At 44.7% G+C, this 16,476-nt stretch overlaps 1 protein-coding gene across 12 annotated transcripts in view; it reads right to left on the bottom strand.

Annotated features, from left to right (window-relative positions):
* Nucleotides 1–16,476, bottom strand: part of LOC121550276 (C-Jun-amino-terminal kinase-interacting protein 3-like) — a 75,606-nt gene that overhangs the window by 8,102 nt on the left and 51,028 nt on the right. For 7 of the 12 annotated variants that reach the window (XM_045210817.1, XM_045210822.1, XM_045210821.1 and 4 more), the window contains 10 exons: nucleotides 13,751–13,902; nucleotides 13,435–13,491; nucleotides 12,753–12,923; nucleotides 11,376–11,535; nucleotides 7,393–7,443; nucleotides 4,226–4,312; nucleotides 3,832–3,996; nucleotides 3,605–3,679; nucleotides 3,393–3,483; nucleotides 1,338–1,529 (listed from right to left, as the gene is read on the bottom strand). In XM_045210817.1, the coding sequence (XP_045066752.1) occupies nucleotides 1,338–1,529; nucleotides 3,393–3,483; nucleotides 3,605–3,679; nucleotides 3,832–3,996; nucleotides 4,226–4,312; nucleotides 7,393–7,443; nucleotides 11,376–11,535; nucleotides 12,753–12,923; nucleotides 13,435–13,491; nucleotides 13,751–13,902 (1,201 nt within the window). The remainder of the gene's footprint in view (nucleotides 1–1,337; nucleotides 1,530–3,392; nucleotides 3,484–3,604; nucleotides 3,680–3,831; nucleotides 3,997–4,225; nucleotides 4,313–7,392; nucleotides 7,444–11,375; nucleotides 11,536–12,752; nucleotides 12,924–13,434; nucleotides 13,492–13,750; nucleotides 13,903–16,476) is intronic. The other 5 variants (XM_045210828.1, XM_041862465.2, XM_045210825.1 and 2 more) reach the window with 1 other exon arrangement.

Consider the following 16,476-nt stretch of genomic DNA (forward strand, 5'->3'; position numbering starts at 1 on the left):
GACAGGGACACAGGGAGAGACATTATACCCTATATACTACTATAACTATACCAACTATACCTATTAACTAGAGATGGGCACTAATATGGAAAGTCCCTATCGATATCAGTTGAAATTTGTTTTATTTACTATCGATATCATATTGGAATTTAAAAAACATGTGAAGGCCTATTAACTATACTTATAACTCTTCAACTGACTGGGCTGGGTGCAGCTTCCCACTGACAGGGGCTGGGGGGGGGGACAGGGTCACAGGGAGAGACATTTCAGCACTTGGTGTCAACTTTGAAAGTGCCACAATTAAAGCCTATATTTTTTCATTGCAAGCTTGATGATACATACACAGTGTAATGTACAGTGTCTTCAGAAAGTATTCACACCCCTTTGTTAAGGCAAGCCTAAATATGTTCATGAGTAACTTGCTTAACAAGTCACACAATAAGTTGCATGGACTCTGTGTGCAATAATAGTGTATAACATGATTTTTTTATGACTACCTCATCTCCCCACACATACAATTACAATCTGTGAGGTCCCTCAGTCGAGCATTGAATCTCAAACACAGATTCAATCACAAAGACCAGGGAGGTTTTCCAAAGCACCTATTGGTAGATTTAAAAAAATTAAATAAAAAGCAGACATTGAATATCCCTTTGAACATGGTGAAGTTATTAATTAAAATACACCCAGTCACTACAAAGGCGTCCTTCCTAACTCAGTTGCCGGAGAGGAAGGAAACCGCTCAGGGATTTCACCATGAAGCCAATGTAAGTCGCTCTGGATAAGAGCGTCTACTAAATTATGTAAATGTCACTTTAAAACAGTTAGAGTTTAATGGCAATGATAGGAGAAAACTGAGGATGGATCAACCACATTGTCGTTACTCCAGAATACTAACCTAATTGACAGAGGAAAAATAAGTAAGCCTGTACAGCAGGGATCATCAACTAGATTCAGCCGCGGGCCGATTTTTTCTTGAGTGGATGGTCAGGGGGCCGGAACATAATTATGAATAATTTGTAGACTGCAAATTGACCGCAAAAAACCCAAACAGATATCGCTGATAAAGGATCTTCTACAAAGTATTGACCCATGGGTGTGAATACTTATGTAAATGAGATATTTCTGTATTTCATTTTCAATTAATTTGCTAACATTTCTAAAAACATGTTTTCACTTTGTCATTATGGGTTATTGTGTGTAGATGGGTGAGAAAAAAAATCTATTTAATCCTTTTTGAATTCAGGCTGTAACACAACAAAATGTGGAATAAGTCAAGGGATATGAATACTTTCTGAAGGCACACATCAACATCAACAAATATCTGAGTTTCTCACCTTGTCCCCGGTCCAGTATGGGTGTGTCGGTGCGCGAGGAGCAGTTGCTGCGGACCACGCTACAGTTGGTGGCACAGCCCACCAGGGTGATGCCTGCTAGCATGCCCTCCACCCCGCCTGTCTCCTCACCACCACCACCCTCCCCAGAGTCCAGCACGATCTCACCCGCCGGGTAGTCACTCTCACTGGCCGCTGCAGACAGACACACAGAAACGCACACATAGACACGCACATATGCAAACACAGAAAAACACAAACGTTAGAGGTGATTCTAGTTCAGTAGATGTGGAATTACAGTGCATTCGGAAAGTATTCAGACCCTTTCCGTTTTTCCATATTTTGTTACGCTAGAGCCTTATTCACACAATACCACATAATGACAAAGCGAAAACAGAAATACCTTATTTACATAAGTATTCAGACCCTTTGCTATGAGACTCGAAACTGAGCTCAGGTGCATCCTGTTTCCATTGATCATCCTTGAGATGTTTCTACAACTTGATTGGAGTCCACCTGTTGTAAATTCAATTGATTGGACATGATTTGGAAAGGCACACACCTGTCTATGTAAGGTCCCACAGTTGACAGTGCATGTCAGAGCAAAAAACAAGCCATGAGGTCGAAGGAATTGTCCTTAGAGTTCAGAGACAGGATTGTGTCGAGGCACAGATCTGGGGAAGGGTACCAAAACATTTCTGCAGCATTGAAGGTTCCCACGAACACAGTGGCCTCCATCATTCTTAAATGGAAGAAGTTTGGAACCACCAAGACTTTTCCTAGAGCTGGCCGCCCGGCCAAACTGAGCAATCGGGGGAGAAGGGCCTTGGTCAGGGAGGTGACCAAGAACCTGATGGTCACTATGACAGAGCTTCGGAGTTCCTCTGTGGAGAAATAACTCTCAGACCATGAGAAACAAGATTATCTGGTCTGATGAAACCAAGATTGAACTCTTTGGCCTGAATGTGTGGAGGAAACCTGGCACCATCCCTACGGTGATGCATGGTGGTGGCAGCATCATGCTGTGGGGATGTTTTTTAGCGGCAGGGACTGGGACTAGTTAGGCTCGAGGGAAAGATGAACGGAGCAAAGTACAGAGAGATCCTTGATGAAAACCTGCTCCAGAGTGCTCAGGACTTCAGACTGGGGCGAAGGTTCACCTTCCAACAGGACAACGACCCTAAGCACACAGCCAAGACAACGCAGGAGTGGCTTCAGGACAAGTTTCTGAATGTCCTTGGGTGGCCCAGCCAGAGCCTGGACTTGAACCCGATCAAACATCTCTGGAGAGACCTGAAACTAGCTGTGCAGCGACGCTACCCATCCAACCTGACAGAGCTTGAGAGGACCTGCAGAGAAGAATGGGAGAAACTCCCCAAATACAGGTGTGCCAAGCTTGTAGCGTCATACCCAAGAAGACTCGAGGCTGTAATTGCTGCCAAAGGTGCTTCAACAAAGTACTGAGTAAAGGGTCTGAAAACGTGTGTAAAAATGTCTAATGTCTAAAAACCTGTTTTTGCTTTGTCATTATGGAGTAATGTGTGTAGATTGATGAGGGACAAAAACTATTTAATCAATTTTAGAATAAGGCTGTAATGTAACAAAATGTGGAAAAGTCAAGTGCTCTGAATACATTCCGAATATTATGTTGATTTGATCTGAATACTATGATCATGTTATGGTAGTAGATTTGGTTCAGGTGGAGAGTGCTATATGGTCGTGTTGCATTAATAGATAGGGTGTAGGATAGGTGGTCGTTAGTCATGTTATTATAGCAGTAGATTACTAAGTGGTCAAATTGCAGTAGATTTGGTCCAGATGGTGAGTGCTACTGTATGTGGTCATGTTGTGGTAGTAGATCTGGTTGTGTTATTATGGTAGTAGGGTGCTAAATTGTCAAGTTGCGGTAGACCTGGCACGCTGGAGATGCAGAGAACGTGGGGTCTGGGTGGTCAGTAACTGTGTTATGGTAGTTGAATACTATGGTCATGTTGCGGTAGATTTGATCCAGGTGGGGAATGCTACTTTATGTGGTCGTGTTATGGTTTGACCGCTAACCTGGCACGCTGGAGATGCAGAGCACGTGGGCATTGCAGACGTAGAACTGGTCGACCAACGAGCCGGGCTGGTTGGCATCAATGATGACCACCTTGATGATGATAATGATAATAATGTTTTTTCATTATTTTTCAAATTGTACAAACGGCAGCAACAAGCTGAAATACAACTTACAATGAAATTATTAGATTCAAAAAAGTATTATTTAACACCTTGCTGGCCGAGTGGGTACTGGTCAGGATCCAGACTCTGCTGCTCATAGTGTCTGTTTCATGGAGCTCCTTAGACTGGGGGAAGGAAAGGGGGAGGGACAGAGAAAGGAGGGAGAGGTGGGGGAGAGAAACGGAAGAAGTGGCAATAAGTATATTTTCAAACTAAAACAAATAGCTAAATTAACTAACAAACCATATAGATCAAGAGATAGAAATCCAGACAGTACCTGTCTCTTCTCTGGTGAGCTGTGGCTGCTCTTGCCGTCTCCTCCCTCTCCCTCCTCTATGGCTAGAGGATTCTTAACCCCGTTGCCGGGGGCAGCCTTTACTATCATCACTTCCTGAGTGCACGTCTTCCATCCCGTCAGGTCCACGCCCGCCGCACACCACAACTACACAGAGTTTGTTTACACACATCGTTAACATTGGAGTAAAACAACTTTTTGGTTATGATTTATAAGCATTTGAAGCATTTATAAGTAATACTCTTCAAGAATCAATGGGTATATATATATATATATATATATATATATATAATGAATTAACATGACGATTGATTGAACAGCGGTAAATATTGCAGATTGTGGCTTTAACCAAGTACATCTTTGTTTGTTTGTTTACCTTCCTGTTGGGGTCCTTCTCCACTAGGGGGCGACAGTAGACAGGAACAGGGACATTCTTCATGCGGATGTCCTCCTTCTCATTGGCCTGGGAGAAGACAGACAGACAAAGCCTCCAATCACAAAACTGCTCCAAGACCTCCAATTGAAGTCCCACTACCACTCAATTCAATCAAACCCACATTGCTGTATTCATATAGCCGTATAACCACACTTTTGACATTTCTGATGTCTCTTGGGGAAGAGGTTTGAGGTTGGAGGTAGGTTGATTTAGCAGAGGGACAGTGTCAGCAAGTTGTGGGGTGTCTGTTAACATGACTGAGGGACAGGGGCATTGTGTCAATAACTTATGTCAGATTGTGTGGTGTCTGTTGATGTGTGTCTCCTTGGGGACAGGGTTTTGGGGTTAGAGGGAGGTGTTGTGTCAGACTGTGTGGCATCTGTTGATGTGTGTTGGGTTAGAGGTAAGTGTCGTGTGTATTGTGGGGACAGAGCTTTTGGGTTTTAGGTAGATATTCTATCAGTAGGTTGAGTGGCGTCTGTTCACATGCATGAGGGACAGGGTCATTGCGTCAGTTAGCTGTATCAGACTGTGTGGTGTCTGTTGATGTGTGTCTTGGGACAAGGCTTAAGGGGCTGAAAGACGTACTCCAGCTATTCTTTTACTTTTCCTGCTGAAAAACAATATCCCTAGTCTTAATACAGTAATATACATTTTTACATTTTAGTCATTTAGCAGACGCTCTTATCCAGAGCGACTTACAGTTAGTGAGTGCATACCCCCCGTGGGAATCGAACCCACAACCCTGGCGTTGCAAACGCCATGCTCTACCAACTGAGCTACATCCCTGCCGGCCATTCCCTCCCCTACCCTGGACGACGCTGGGCCAATTGTACGCCGCCCCATGGGTCTCCCAGTCGCGGCCGGCTACGACAGAGCCTGGATTCGAACCAGGATCTCTAGTGGCACAGCTAGTACTGCGATGCAGTGCCTTAGACCACACACTTAAGGTAACAAAAATATGTTTTGAGCAAAAAAAAGGGCAAACTTCATGTAGTGGGCCATTTAAGAAGTTGGTCTGATTTGTATTTGTATTTGTATTTATTAAGGATCCCTGCCAAGGCAGCAGCTACTCTTCCTGGGGTCCTGCAACATTAAAGCAGTTATATACAATTTAAAATATTACATGACATTATATTTCATAACACTTAACCCAATACATTTAGTGTGTTCCCTCAGGCCACTACTCCACTATAACATATTTACAATACAACATCCATGTGTACGTGTGTGTAGAGTGAGTATGTGTGTATGTGCCTGTGTGTGTGTCTCTTCACAGTCCCCGCTGTTCCACAAGGTGTATTTTTACCTGTTTTTTTTAAATCTGATTCTACTGCTTGCATCAGTTACCTGATATGGAATAGAGTTCCATGTAGTCATGGCTCTATGTAGTACTGTGCGCCTCCCATAGTCTGTTCTGGACTTGGGGACTGTGAAGAGACCTCTGGTGGCATGTCTTGTGGGGTATGCATGGGTGTCCGAGCTGTGTGCCAGTATTCCAAAAGACAGCTCTCTACATTCAGCTCGTCGTAAACACCTCTCACAAAAACAAGCAGTGATGAAGTCAATCTCTCTTCCACTCTGAGCCAGGAGAGACTGACATGCATGTCATCAATGTTAGCTCTCCGTGTACTTTTAAAGGGCCAGCCGTGCTGCCCTGTTCTGAGCCAACTGCAATTTTCCCAAGTCCCTCTTTGTGGCACCTGACCACACTACTGAACAGTAGTCTAGGTGCGACAAAACTAGGGCCTGTAGGACCTGCCTTGTTGATAGTGTTGTTAAGAAGGCAGAGCAGCGCTTAATTATGGACATACTTCTCCCCATTTTAGCTACTGTTGTATCAATATGCTTTGACCATGACAGGCTACAATCCAGGGTTACTCCTAGCAGTTTAGTCACCTCAACTCGCTCAATTTCCACATTATTCATTACGAGATGTAGTTGAGGTTTAGGGTTTAGTGAATGATTTGACCCAAATACAATGGAAATATTCAGGACTAACTTATTCCTTGCCACCCATTCCAAAACTAATTGCAACTCTTTCTTAAGTGTTGCAGTTATTTCAGTTGCTGTAGTAGCTGATGTGTATAGTGTTGAGTCAACCGCATACATAGACACACTGGCCATACTCAAAGCCAGTGGCATGTCGTTTGTAAAGATGGAAAAAAGCAAGGGGCCTAGACAGCTGCCCTGGGGAATTCCTGATTCTTCCTGGATTATGTTTGAGAGGCTTCCATTAAAGAACACCCTCTGTGTTCTGTTAGACAAGTAACTCTTTATCCACATTATAGCAGGGGGTGTAAAGCCATAACACATATGTTTTTCCAGCAGCAGACTATGATCGATAATGTCAAAAGCCGCACTGAAGTCTAACAAAACAGCCCCCACAATCTTTTTATCATCAAGTTCTCTCAGCCAATCATTTGTGTAAGTGCTGTGCTTGTTGAATGTCCTTTTCTATAAGCATGATGGTGCCCTCTGATGTCACCGGCCTCCCTCTTGCTTGCGGGAACAATAAACTTCCGCCGTACCTAACGTCATTAATAAACTTTAGATGTACGAATGACCAAACCCTGTCTCAGGGATGGCTAACTATTGAGATCCCTTCAGTCTCCACAGAGCTGGTTAAATCTGCATTTGGTTTCTTTGCACCCCATATATGGAACAATCTACAGAGCTCCCTGCAACTAGATGTACTGGTGCCTCTCGGGCAGTTCAAATAGTTGATTGTGGGGACCTCTATGCTGAGGAATGTGATTGTTTCGCTTGAGTATGTTTTGTAATTTTGTATTTGTATTATGTTGTATTTATAAATTGTGTATATGCAGGGCTCCCTTGTATGAGAGACCTACATCTCAATGGGACTCCTGCTAAAAAATAAAGGTGAAATAAAAATAGAGAACAAAAGAGGAAAGCCCCCCCCCCACTTGTGCCATGTCATGAGGATACCTGGACCACTGATAAATAAGGTGAAAAGGAGACTGTGACTTTAACAGTAGGTGTTGTGTCAGACTGTGGTGTCTGTTGATGTGTCTTGTGACGGGTCTTTGGGGTAACTAAGAGCGGCTCATGCTAGGTTAGGGAGGGACTCTGTGGGTGTAACTTACCTGTTGTTTCTTCAGCGGGCCTTCCAGTGCACTGTCCAGCTGAGCACCAGTCTATGGGAGAAATAGAGTAAGAGAGACCACCCTATATGCTGTATTGTGAGTGCTACATGGATGGCATTTTTATTTATATAGATATTTTTTAATTTAGGGGGTAGATCAGCTTTAATATTGCAGATAGATTGTAGCTTCCATCAATGTAATTGTCTGCATCATTTCCAATCCCCCATATATACAGTGGGGAGAACAAGTATTTGATACACTGCCGATTTTGCAGGTTTTCCTACTTACAAAGCATGTAGAGGTCTGTAATTTTTTATCATAGGTACACTTCAATTGTGAGAGACGGATTCTAAAACAAAAATTCAGAAAATCACATTGTATGATTTTTAAGTAATTAATTTGCATTTTATTGCATGACATAAGTATTTGATCACCTACCAACCAGTAATAATTCCGGCTCTCACAGACCTGTTAGTTTTTCTTTAAGAAGCCCTCCTGTTCTCCACTCATTACCTGTATTAACTGCACCTGTTTGAACTCGTTACCTGTATAAAAGACACCTGTCCACACACTCAATCAAACAGACTCCAACCTCTCCACAATGGCCAAGACCAGAGAGCTGTGTAAGGACATCAGGGATAAAATTGTAGACCTGCACAAGGCTGGGATGGGCTACAGGACAATAGGCAAGCGGCTTGGTGAGAAGGTGCAATTATTAGAAAATGGAAGAAGTTCAAGATGACGGTCAATCACCCTCGGTCTGGGGCTCCATGCAAGATCTCACCTCGTGGGGCATCAATGATCATGAGGAAGGTGAGGGATCAGCCGAGAACTACACGGCAGGACCTGGTCAATGACCTGAATAGAGCTGGGACCAAAGTCTCAAAGAAAACCATTAGTAACACACTACGCCGTCATGGATTAAAATCCTGCAGCGCACGCAAGTTCCCCCTGCTCAAGCCAGCGCATGTCCAGGCCCGTCTGAAGTTTGCCAATGACCATCTGGATGATCCAGAGGAGGAATGGGAGAAGGTCATGTGGTCTGATGAGACAAAAATAGAGCTTTTTGGTCTAAACTCCACTCGCCGTGTTTGGAGGAAGAAGAAGGATGAGTACAACCCCAAGAACACCATCCCAACCGTGAAGCATGGTGGTGGAAACATCATTCTTTGGGGATGCTTTTCTGCAAAGGGGACAGGACGACTGCACCGTATTGAGGGGAGGATGGATGGGGCCATGTATCGCGAGATCTTGGCCAACAACCTCCTTCCCTCAGTAAGAGCATTGAAGATGGGTCGTGGCTGGGTCTTCCAGCATGACAACGACCTGAAACACATAGCCAGGGCAACTAAGGAGTGGCTCCGTAAGTACCATCTCAAGGTCCTGGAGTGGCCTAGCCAGTCTCCAGACCTGAACCCAATAGAAAATCTTTGGAGGGAGCTGAAAGTCTGTATTGCCCAGCGACAGCCCCGAAACCTGAATGATCTGGAGAAGGTCTGTATGGAGGAGTGGGCCAAAATCCCGGCTGCAGCGTGTGCAAACCTGGTCAAGACCTACAGGAAACGTATGATCTCTGTAATTGCAAACAAAGGTTTCTGTACCAAATATTAAGTTCTGCTTTTCTGATGTATCAAATACTTATGTCATGCAATAAAATGCAAATTAATTACTTAAAAATCATACAATGTGATTTTCTGGATTTTTGTTTTAGATTCCGTCTTTCACAGTTGAAGTGTACCTATGATAAAAAAATTACAGACCTCTACATGCTTTGTAAGTAGGAAAACCTGCAAAATCGGCAGTGTATCAAATACTTGTTCTCCCCACTGTATATATATATTTTTAAAAATATATATATTTTTTTTCCTTTATTATTTTACCCTAACCCTACCACCCCTCCCCTAATTGGAGTAAACAAATGGACAACAACACTTAGGCTTCTACTTCCTGCTTACAGTGAATTCGGAAAGTATTCAGACCCCTTCACTTTTTCCACATTTTGTTACGTTACAGCCTTATTCTAAAATTGATTCAATATTTATTTTTTTCATTAATCTACACACAATACCCCATAATGACAAAGCAAAAACAGGTTTTTAGAATTTTTGGCAAATGTATAAATAAAAAACGGAAATATGACATTTACATAAGTATTCAGACCCTTTACTCAGTACTTTGTTGAAGCACCTTTGGCAGCGATTACAGCCTCGATTCTTCTTGAGTATGACGCTACAAGCTTGGCACACCTGTATTTGGGGAGTTTCTCCCATTCTTCTCTGCGGATCCTCTCAAGCTCTGTCAGGTTGGATGGGGAGCATCGCTGCACAGCTATTTTCAGGTCTCTCCAGAGATGTTCGATCGGGTTCAAGTCCGGGCTCTGGCTGGGCCACTCAAGAACATTCAGAGACTTATCTCGAAGCAACTCCTGCATTGTCTTGGCTGTGTGCTTAGGGTCGTTGTCCTGTTGGAAGGTGAACCTTCGCCCAAGTCTGAGGACCTGAGTGCTCTGGAGCAGGTTTTCATCAAGGATCTCTCTGTACTTTTCTCTGTTCATCTTTCCCTCGATCCTGACTAGTCTCCCAGTCCCTGCCGCGGAAAAACATCCCCACAGCATGATGCTGCCACCACCATGCTTCACCGTAGGGATGGTATTGGCCAGGTGATGAGCTGTGCCTGGTTTCCTCCAGACGTGACGCTTGGCATTCAGGCCAAAGAGTTTAATCTTGGTTTCATCAGACCAGAGAATCTTGTTTCTCATGGTCTGAGAGTCCTTTAGGTGCCTTTTGGCAAAATCCAAGCAGGCTATAACGTGCCTTTTATTGAGGAGTCGCTTCTGTCTGGCCACTCTACCATAAAGGCCTGATTGGTAGAGTGCTGCAGAGATGGTTGTCCTTCTGGAAGGTTCTCCCATCTCCACAGAGGAACTCTGGAGCTCTGTCAGAGTGACCATTGTGTTCTTGGTCACCTCCCTGACCAAGCCCTTCCTCCCCCGATTGCTCAGTTCGGCCGGGCGGCCAGCTCTAGGAAGAGTCTTGGTGGATCCAAACTTCTTCCATTTAAGAATGATGTAGGCCACTGTGTTCTTGGGGACCTTCATTGCTGCATTTTTTGGTACCCTTCCGTAGATCTGTGCCTCGACACAATCCTGAGCTCAATTTCGAGTCTCATAGCAAAGGGTCTGAATACTTCTGTAAATAAGGTATTTCCGGGTTTTTATAAATTTGTATTTTACAATAGTTATTTGTTTGTTTTTAATCCCATCCTTCAGCTACCCTCAACCCCTCCCATCTATCTCTGAAGACCATCCAGTTTGATTTCTATTCGCCATATATTTTTACCTGTGCTGTTTCACAAAAGTTCTGAACCTACAGTATATACATTTTACGGACAAAGTATATTTTACAATAGTTATCTTGTTGTTTTTAGTCCCACCCTTCAGCTCCACTCAACCCCTCCCATCTATCTCTTAACACCATCCATTTTTTATTTCTATTTGCCATATATTTTTCAACTGTGCTGTTTCACAGAAGTTCTGAACCTTTCTTCTACATCTGCATTGCTTGCTGTTTGAGGTTTTAGGATGGGTTTCTGTACAGCACTTTGTGACATCTGCTGATGTAAAAAGGGCTTTATAAATACATTTGATTGATTGATCATAGTTTCTACAGATTGTAAATTAAAGAAACATTTTTGCTAAAAGTATTATTAAATTATTGATCGATTGACTATGACTTTTCAAATCACCCAGCAGTGCTATTTGCAGAGTTAGCTCCAGGTAAATGTTGCAATTCTTCAGCCATTCCTGGACCTGCAACCAAAAACAAGCTACATATGGACATTACCAAAACAAATGATCTAATGATTCTGTCTCTTCGCAGCAAAACCTGCAGAGCTGGGATGGCATGGATGGCATTTTATTTGGACGCTGAATGCTTGCTAAACACTCCGGCCGGACAGACGGACAGGTGGGTGAGAGACGATACCTGTTTGAAGCGTGGCGGTACGCTCCAGCCGCAGGCCTGCATAATGCCGTCATCGCGGCGCATGTGCTCTCGGACCTGCCGGTACTGTTCCCGGCGCTGCTCACGACGAGCCGACAGCGCAGAGTCGCTGAGGAGAGACGCAACACCATTACTGGCCAGTCTAGAACAGAGGGAGGAGGGAAAGAAAGAAAGGCGGAGAGAGAGAGAGAGAGGCGGAGAGAGAGAAGCGAAGCGTTAGCAAGCGCGGCAGGCTGCTGCAAAGAAAGAGAGAAGCTACAGCAGCATTGTGTGTTTTTAAGCAGTTAAGCTACAGCCAGCTAAACAGCCATGAGAAAATGAATGGAAAACAAAAGAACACACCAATAGACAGGAGTAGAGCGCAAAATAAAAAGCAATCACAATATGTGATCTGCACTCAGCACTAATCACTAAGAACAATGCACAAAGCAGTACTTTGAACTAGCAACCATTCTTACATCCTTTTGCACTTTAACATGATGGCACAAGCAAGAACACTACTAACTCATTCAAAATATGATGGGAGGGAAAGTTTTTCTGCCTATCATATCCCTCAAAAATATGGGGAAATATTATATCACACATACACATACAGTAGGATTACACTTACGACAGTGCAACCCCAAACTCTCCCCTACACATGCATAGACAACTAACTCTACAATGTTAGAGGGTGGACAAGGGAGGGATTGGAGGGAGGAAGGGATGTAGGGATGGAGAGATAAGAGGGAGGGAGGGAGGGAGGGAGGGAGGGAGGGAGGGAGGGAGGGAGGGAGAGAGATGGAGGGAGGGAGGAGGGAGGGAGGAGGGAGGGAGGAGGGAGGGAGGAGAGGGAGGGAGAGAGGGAGGAGGGAGGGACAGAGATGGAGGGCGATCAGAGGGAGAGAGGGCTGGAGGGATGGAGGGAGGGACAGAGATGGAGGGCGATCAGAGGGAGAGAGGGGTGGAGGGATAGAGGGATGGGAAGGAAGGAGGGACAGAGATGGAGGGTGATCAGAGGGAGAGAGGGCTGGAGGGATAGAGGGATGGGAAGGAGAGAGGGACAGAGATGGAGGGCGATCAGAGGGAGAGAGGGCTGGAGGGATAGAGGGATGGGAAGGAGGGAGGGACAGAGATGGAGGGCGATCAGAGGGAGAGAGGGGTGGAGGGATAGAGGGATGGGAAGGAGGGAGGGACAGAGATGGAGGGCGATCAGAGGGAGAGAGGGCTGGAGGGATAGAGGGATGGGAAGGAGGGAGGGACAGAGATGGAGGGCGATCAGAGGGAGAGAGGGGTGGAGGGATAGAGGGATGAAGGTATGGACGGCGACAGGGAGGGAAGAATGTAAATAAAAAAGGTTGGTGTGTGTTTTTCTCTCACTCTTCTGGGAAGAACTCCAGGGTTCGGTTTGAGGTGGAGATCTGACACATGGTGTGGCTGCGTCTCTGGGGGAAGCCTGCAGGGGACGGGGACTTGTAGTGGATGTTGACGCTGTAGTACGGACGCTTGACTGGTGGAGGACTGGCCGAGGAACTGAACAGACGGGCGAAACTGGAAGGAGAGAAAAGAGAGCGGGAGATACAGTCAGAAAGTTTAGTAACGATTTCATTAACTGTACATTACAAAGCATACAGTACACAGTCTTAAGGCGTCCGCATGCTTCCCAGCCGAAACAGTTTGGAAGAGTTTGTGCACATATTATGACGACATTTTGTGACGTTTTTGATCGTTTTGGACTTCGCCCCTTCGTCGTGATTGGTCAACAGTAGGGATTCTTCTATAAAGTCTTTGTTGTCATTTAACGAGAGACAACTCGTTTTCATGCACAAATGTTTCATTGAGAAATACTGCACCAAACATCTTAGTTAGATGTCAAATTGCACGACTAAGATCTCCTCGGCAAAAACGTCAAAATTGACAAACAGTACTATTGCCGCTTTTTTCTCATTTTTCAAGTGAAGATCTTTTAAGGGAGGATGCGAGCACACTTGTTCGGTTCCAGCCGAACTAGGCGCCAGCCGAACTGAAACATGCTGACACCTTTAGGCTGATAACAACTCACAACTGCCAGATGGTGGATTTCTTCTTCTCCTGCATCTGAGGACTCTCCCTGGATGCCCTGAGGAGACAGAGAGAGGCATGTCTGTGCAGGAATAAAGCATGGGAGCAGCATATACCTAGCCTGGTCGCAGATCTGTTTGTCTTGCCAACTTCTATGGTCATTGTCATGCTAAATATAGGAGACAGGGCCTGCCTCTCCTGATCATCTCTGTCCACCAGACGGCCTACTGCATCAGCCTCTCCTTGTACTGGTTCCTCTCCCCTTCACACCTCACTCCCCTCCTCCCTCCCCCCACTCCTCCTTCTCCTCTCCTCACCTGATCATCTCTGTCCACCGGACGGCCTCCTGTAGTTCCATTAGTCTCTCCTTGTACTGGTTCCTCTCCATCAGGACCCTGGCCATCTCCACCCGCGTGAAACGCCGACGCTGCGTCATGGTCACATCCCCATCCACCATCGGAGACGAGTACTGAGGGAGAAAAGGAGGAGGAGAGAAGGGAGGAGGCGAGAAGGGAGGAGAGAGGGGAGGAGGAGAGAAGAGAGGAAGAGAGAGGGGAGGATGAGAAGGGAAGAAGAGAGAAGGGGGGAGGAGAGAGGGCATATGTTGCATTCATACCCTTTTACACTGTCGTGCCAGCCAACCTCAAACTGTTCTGTGCTGGCTATCAGATATTTTCTATTTCACAACATTTTCAGAAGGCTAAAAGCAAACTATTCAATGCCAACCCGAGAGGCATAGTTAGCTCAACATGCCCCTAGATCAGCGTTTCCCAAAATAGGGGTCACCTGATTTGAAAATGGGGTCGCGAGAGAATCTATGATAATAATAATAATAATAATAATAATAATAATATGCCATTTAGCAGACACTTTTATCCAAAGCGACTTGTATGTGTGCATACATTTTTACGTATGTATCTCTGGTAGCCGCTAGATGTGGTTGTAATAAACAGAGCGGTTTCTATTTTCTTCTTTCTTTCTTTTGAATGGTTTAAACTACAAAATATTTTGACCCCATCACTTAAAGATAAGACTCTAAGGAACACGTACAGTGCATTTGTAAAGTATTCAGACCCCTTCACTTTTTCAAAATGTTGTTACTTTACAGCCTTATTCTAAAATTGATTAAATTATTTTTTCCCCTCAATCTACACACAATACCCCATAATGACAAAGCAAAAACAGGTTTTAGATTTTTTTGCAAATGTATTACAAATAAAAAACAGAAATAACTTATTTACATAAGTATTCAGACCCTTTACCATGAGACTCGAAATTGAGCTCAGGTCCATCCCTTTTCCATTGATCATCCTTGACATGTTTCTAAAACTTGATTGGAGTCTACCTGTGGTAAATTCAATTGATTGGACATGATTTGGAAAGGCACACCTGTCTATATAAGGTCCCACAGTTGACAGTGCATGTCAGAGCAAAAACCAAGTCATGAGGTCGAAGGAATTGTCCGTAGAGCTCTGAGAAAGGATTGTGTCGAGGCACAGATCTGTGGAAGGGTACCAAAACCTTTCTGCAACATTGAAGGTCCCCAGGAACACAGTGGCCTCCATCATTCTTAAATTGAAGAAGTTTGGAACCACCAAGAGCTGGCCGCCCGGCCAAACTGAGCAATCGGGGGAGAAGGCCTTGGTCAGGGAGGTGAGCAATAACCCGGTGGTCACTCTGACAGAGCTCCAGAGTTCCTCTGTCGAGATGGGAGAACCTTCCAGAAGGACAACCATCTCTGCAGAACTCCACCAATCAGGCCTTTATGGTAGAGTACCCAGACAGAAGCCACTCCTCAGTAAAAGTCACATGACAGCTCGCTTGGAATTTGCCAAAAGATACCTAAAGAACTCTCAGATCATGAGAAACAAGATTCTCTGGTCTGATGAAACCAAGATTGAACTATTTGGCCTGAATGCCAAGAGTCACGTCTGGAGTAAACCATGCACCGCTCATCACCTGGCCAATACCGTCCCTACGGTGAAGCATGGTGGTGGCAGCATCATGCTGTGGGGATGTTTTTCAACGGCAGGGACTGGGAGACTAGTCAGAATCAAGGGAAATATGAACGGAGCAAACTACAGAGAGATCCTTGATGATAACATGCTCATGAGTGCTCAGGACCTCAGACTGGGGCGAAGGTTCAACTTCCAACAGGACAACGACCCTAAACACACAGACAAGACAACGCAGGAGTGGCTTCGGGACAAGTCTCTGAATGTCCTTGAGTGGCCCAGCCAGAGCCTGGACTTGAACCCGATTTAACATCTCTGGAGACACCTGAAAATAGCTGTGCAGCGACACTCCCCATCCAACCTGATAGAGCTTGAGAGGATCTGCAGAGAAGAATGGGAGAAACTACCCAAATACAGGTCTGCCAAGCTTGTAGCATCATACCCAAGATGACTCTAGGCTTTAGTCACTGCCAAAGGAGCTTCAACAAAGTACTGAGTAAAGGGTCTGAATACTTACGTAAATTTTTATACATTTGCAAAAGAGTAAAAACATGTTTTTACTTTGTCATTATGGGGTATTGTGTGTAAATTGATGAGGGGAAAAAATGATTGAATCCATTTTAGAATAAGGCTGTAACGTAACTAGGGTTGTTACGGTAACTGCATTACCGCCACACCGGCGGTCATGATGGCAGTCAAATTCCATGTAATTGTTTAGTCACGTAATTAGGCTTCTCCAAGCTCTGATGCTGCTGATGGTCATTAGTAGCCTACCAAACTGGCTAACTACCTGGTACTCAGCACTCTATTGTCCATCTACTCACTCTGACATCAATGCAAATGTATTCGAAATCTAATCAAACACTTAATGAGAGCCCATGAGCTCACGTTGCGCAACATTTCTATAGGCTATGCAGTAATAAAAAACAGAGTGATGGCCTCTATTAAAACGAGGAGGATCCCATCAGCTTTCTATAGGCTAGGTCTACTATATTTATTTCTCAACCTTCCTAATATTAAGCACATTGTTTCTCTTTACAACAGGAGTATAGCCTACCTGGCTGGCATGAAAATGAACCACGGAAAAA

Source organism: Coregonus clupeaformis, chromosome 35 (genome assembly GCF_020615455.1).
Source record: "Coregonus clupeaformis isolate EN_2021a chromosome 35, ASM2061545v1, whole genome shotgun sequence".
Taxonomy (NCBI): Eukaryota; Metazoa; Chordata; class Actinopteri; order Salmoniformes; family Salmonidae; genus Coregonus; species Coregonus clupeaformis.